The following is a 5000-nucleotide window of genomic DNA, read 5'->3' on the forward strand; positions in this document are numbered from 1 at the left end:
GAGAGTGCGTTGCGTGGGTGTGTGTGAGGTGTAGACGAGAGTGTGTGAGTGTGTGTTTTGTTAGAGTGTCATTCAGGGTGTGTGGGTGTGAGTGTGTGATGTTAGAGTGTGTTGTGTGTGCGTGTGAGTGTGTGGAGAGAGTAACAGGGATTGTGGTTGTGAGTGTGGGAGAGTGAGAGAGAGTGAGTGAGTGTGTGTGTGAGAGTGAATGAATGTAAGAAGTAGAGATTGAGAGGAGGCAGGGAGGGGTAATGAGGGATATTATATTGAGTGGAAGTATAGCGGGGGTTTGGCTTTAACTCGCGCTCTTAGCTGGCTCGCGCGAGGGCTACGGGCGCGCGTGGGGCGCCCCCCGCGCGCGAGGAGTGAGAGCGGCAGGCGAGCGCGAGGGCGAGAGGAGGAGAGAGAGGCGCGAGGACGCCGAGAGACGCGAGCGCGAGAGCGCGGGCGGGCGACATCACGCGACCGCGCGAGAGTGCGAGAGAGCCCGCGAGCGCGCGCGCGCGAGCGCGCGCGAGAGAGAGAGAGCGCGAGCGAGAGCGCGAGCGAGCGGCGCCGCGCATCGATCGCGCCTCTCGCTCGCGCGCGATGCGCGCGGCAGGCCGCTCTCTCTATCTCTCTCTCTCCTCTCTTCTCTCTTCTCTATATCTCTCTTCCTTTCCTCTCTTCTTTCTCTCTCTCTTCTCTCTCTCTTCTCTTCTCTACATTCTTCCACTCTCTTTCTCTACAATTTTCTCTCTCTCTCGTATCTCACTCTCGATCTGTCTCCTCCTTCTCTCATACTCCTCTCTCTCCCTCTCTCTCCTCCCTCTCTAGTTATGAGTCTCCCTTATCTCTCTCTCTCTCTCTCTCTCCCCTTCTTCTCACTCTCTCTCTCTCTCTCTCTCTTCTCTCTCTCCTCTCTGCCTGTCTCCCTCCTCCCTCCCCTATTCTCCTTTTCTCTCTCTCACTCTCTCTCTCTTTCTTTCTTTTGGTTGTCTTCTTCTCTCTCTGTTCTTTCTCTCCCTCCTCCTTACCCTCCCTCTCTTCCTCCTCCACTCCTCTTCCTCCACTCTCCATCCCACCTCTCTCTCTCTCCCTCCCTCCCTCCCTCCTTCCTCTCCCCTCCCTCCCTCCCTCTCCCTCCCTCCCTCTCCCTCCTTCTCTCTCTCCCACTCTCTCCCTCCCTCCCTCCCTCTCCCTCCTTCCCTCCACCAATACCCACCTACAGAAAACTCACCAAAAAAAATATTTACAAAAAGTCACAACGCAAAAAAAAAAAAAAAAAAAAAAAAAAAAAAAAAAAAAAAAAAAAAAAAAAAAAAAAAAAAAAAAAAAAAAAAAAAAAAAAAAAAAAAAAAAAAAAAAAAAAAAAAAAAAAAAAAAAAAAAAAAACAAATAAACTTGGTTCTAATGTTAACGTACCAGAAAGGGTCACCATCTTCTATCTCTCCCTTTTTTTCTTTCTTTTTTATTTCTTTTTTTTGTATGCCCCACATGACCTAATCTGACCTCATTTACTAGGCTTCAGTGTGGTTTGTTATTACGTAAAAAAGTTCTTCATCTATTTGGCAATTGAAGCTGAGGATGAGGATGAAAATTAAGATAAAGATGGAGATGAATATAAAGATAAAGATAAAGTTAAAGGTAGAGATAAAAATAATGCTTGATATAAAAATAGATAGAGATACAGATAAAAATTGATATAAAGATATAGATGAAGATATAAATGAAAATGAAGGTGAAGATATTAATGATAATGATAATAAAATTAATAACAAAAAAATTATATATGATGATGAAATATCATAATAATATAATGCTAAGAATAGTAACGAAATAATTAAGATATCTATCGTAATAACAAATGAGACAAACAAACAATAATAACGATAGTAATAAAGTTGCAATATCATATTACCAAATAAAAACACGTAAAACGACAACAACAATGATGATAATCATTACTACTGTCAGAATGATGTTGCAATTGGCACCAGGACAGAAATCGCAAGAGAAAAAGAAATAAAAATAAAAATTAGAAAGATAAAAATAAAACCGTGACATCACAGGTATAAAAAATGACGTGTTGTTTGTTTGTTTGTTTTTTTGTCGCATTTTTTTTTTTTTTGCTTATGATCTTAGGTAAGTTAGCATTGACTTCATGCCAAAGTTATTATATATATTTTTCAAAATTTGTTATATAATTTGGTTAAGACTTTACTTAAAGTTAATTGTCATTTATGCGGATACAATGTTTAAAAAATATATATATACATATTTGGGAAAATAAAACCGTTCTAATCATCAATATATATTGCAAGACTCACTAATTCCTAATTTTAATCATCATCTTCCTATGGTCTCTACTTTCTTTTTTCATCAACTTTTTCTTCATTCGCATTTATTTTCGTCCATTTTTTTTCTTTTCCTTCTTCTTCATCTTCTTCTTCGTCGTGACCTCATACGTGACCCGCTAGCAACAGCACAAGCAACAAATAACAATAACTATGCAAATGAACAATAAATAACACCTTAAAAAGAAAACGGAGAATCACATTAAGATTAAAAGTCAAAAGTCACAACGATCAGTGAAGATGAATTAAAAAAAAAAAAAAAAAATCCTAAAGACATTTGAGTGACAAGAAGATTGGAAAAAAAGGGGGGGGGAGTGAGATTTGAGTGAAACTGATTGGAACAAGATGAAACATAGAGAAAATTTGAGTGAAACTGATTGGAACAAGATGAAACATAGAGAAAATTTGAGTGAAACTGATTGGAACAAGATGAAAATTTGAGTGAAACTGATTGGAACAAGATGAAACATAGAGAAAAGCAGACGTAAATAATAATTCGTTCACAAGCATACGTGCACGAAGACTTAACAGTACACGTAAACGTACGTACGTACTTACAGACAAACACGGAAAAGATACTCCTTAGATAAACGTACGTACTTACAGACAAACACGGAAAAGATACTCCTTAGATAAACGTACGTACTTACAGACAAACACGGAAAAGATACTCCTTAGATAAACGTACGTACTTAGAGACAAACACGGAAAAGATACTCCTTAGACACATCGTAACTCAACAGTACGTAAATATATAGAAATAGAACACCACACAGACGCACACGCAATACAATAATAGATAATACACGATAAACACAAAAGCAAATAATAACAAGAAGCAAAGAAAGACATACACAAAAACACACACAAACACACGCACACACGCTCCCCCACAAACACGCTCTCACACACGCTCCCACACATACGCACACACGCTCCCACACACACACGCTCCCACACACACACACGCCCCCCCCCCCCCCCACACACACACACACACGCTCCCACACACGTTCCCCCCCCCCCTCCCACCGTCCCCCCCCCCCCCCCCCCCCCCACACACACCCCCCCCCCCCCCCCCCCCCCCCCCCCCCCCCCCCCCCCCCCCCCCCCCCCCCCCCCACACACACACACGCACACACTCTCCCCCACACACACACGTCCACACCCCCCCCCCACACCCCACACACACGCTCCCCCCCTCCACACTCTCCCCTCCCCCCCCCACACACACAAACACACTCCCCCCCTCCCCCACTCCCCACACACACAAACGAACGCACAAACACATCCGTACTGCGAGCTTGCAAGACAATGATCACAGTAGATAAGGCGGTGAGCCCCGGCGACGGCGTAAACGAAGGGCTCCGAAGTAAGAACGACTTCGCCCTTCTTGACTCTCCTCGTCGGCCGAACTCTCGCCCGGAACGTATAGTAGCTACGCATTGTGTCTGTCTGTCTCCGTCTGTCTCGCGCGCGCACTGTGCCTCTGACACTGGCATCGGCGGCGGCGAGCGGACGCAGGGTATGAAAAATCCTCCGGGTAGGTCTCGGTGCCAAGACACACCCTCTCCGACGCGTGGCTCCTCCTCCTCCTCTTTCTCCTCATTCTTCTTCTTCTTCTTCTACTCTGCCTCCTCCTCCTCCTCCTCCCTCCCCTCTGTATCCTCCTCCTCCTTCTTCTTCCACTATGCCTCCTCCTCCTCCCTCCCCTCTGCATCCTCCTCCTACTACCCCCCCCCTTCTGCCTCCTCCTCCTCCTCCTCCCTTCCCTCTGCCTCCTCCTCCTACCCCCCTTCTGCCTCCTCCTCCTCCTACCCCCCCCTCCTCCTCCTACCCCCCTCTGCTTCATCTTCCTCTTCCTCCTCCTCCTACCCCCCTCTGCCTCCTTCTCCCACTCTGCCTCTTCCTCCTCCCCCTCCTTCTCCTTCCTCTCTCCCTCCTCCTCCTCCTTATAACAATGTAGATATGTATTCCACATTGATGTGTATTAGCGCCCACGTCATCTGACACGGGTACGATGGTATGTGTGCTGATCCCAGTCGATGCTGAAGTTAAATGAGTCAATTATTTAAAAAGTTTTATTCTGTGCTAGAGTTTGGGTAGCGTAGTGTAGATAGGACGGGCATGAGAGCTATGCCCAGAGAGGAGCGGGGCATCTTCCTATGCCCACGATTGCGAGCGGTCTGTCTCGACTAATCTCTGTTGGTATAATCATTCTTCGTTTTGAAATGTTTTATAATGGAAAAGGTGAAAGAGGTCAGACAAATTAATGTGACGCTGGAATGTAGCTTTGTAAGGAATGTGAGGCGAAAGAGAGAGAGCTTGAGAACAGGTCACTACACTCCTCTCACTCATTCCCCTCTGCCTCCTCCTCCTCCTCTTCCTCCTCCCCTCCCCTCGTCTTACTCCCCCTTCTCGTGCTCCTCCTCCTTCTCCTTCCCCGCCTCGTTCTCCTCCTCTTCCTCTTCCTTCTTCTTCTTCCCCTCTACCTGCTCCTCTTCCTCCTCCCCCCTCCTCCTCCTCCTTCTTCTTCCCCTCTACCTCCTCCTCTTCCTCCTTCCCTTCCTCCTGCTCTTCTTCCTTCCCCTCCTCCTGCTCTTCTTCCTTCCCCTCCTCCTCTTTCTCCTTCCCTTCCTCCTTCTTCTTCCCCTCTTCCTCCTC

The 5000-nt window shown here is 46.2% G+C and overlaps 1 protein-coding gene across 1 annotated transcript in view; it reads right to left on the bottom strand.

The window, feature by feature from the left end:
- Positions 1 to 3849, bottom strand: part of LOC122252649 (histone-lysine N-methyltransferase SMYD3) — a gene marked incomplete in the record, with an annotated part of 26502 nt that extends 22653 nt beyond the window's left edge. Inside the window, 1 exon segment of the mRNA XM_086542845.1 lies at positions 3634 to 3849. Coding sequence (XP_086398971.1) covers positions 3634 to 3782 — 149 coding nt within the window.
- Between the last annotated feature and the right edge of the window lie 1151 nt (positions 3850 to 5000).

This window comes from Penaeus japonicus, unplaced genomic scaffold (genome assembly GCF_977035675.1).
Source record: "Penaeus japonicus unplaced genomic scaffold, GWHDUDI00000001_assembly GWHDUDI00000012, whole genome shotgun sequence".
Classification (NCBI taxonomy): domain Eukaryota; kingdom Metazoa; phylum Arthropoda; class Malacostraca; order Decapoda; family Penaeidae; genus Penaeus; species Penaeus japonicus.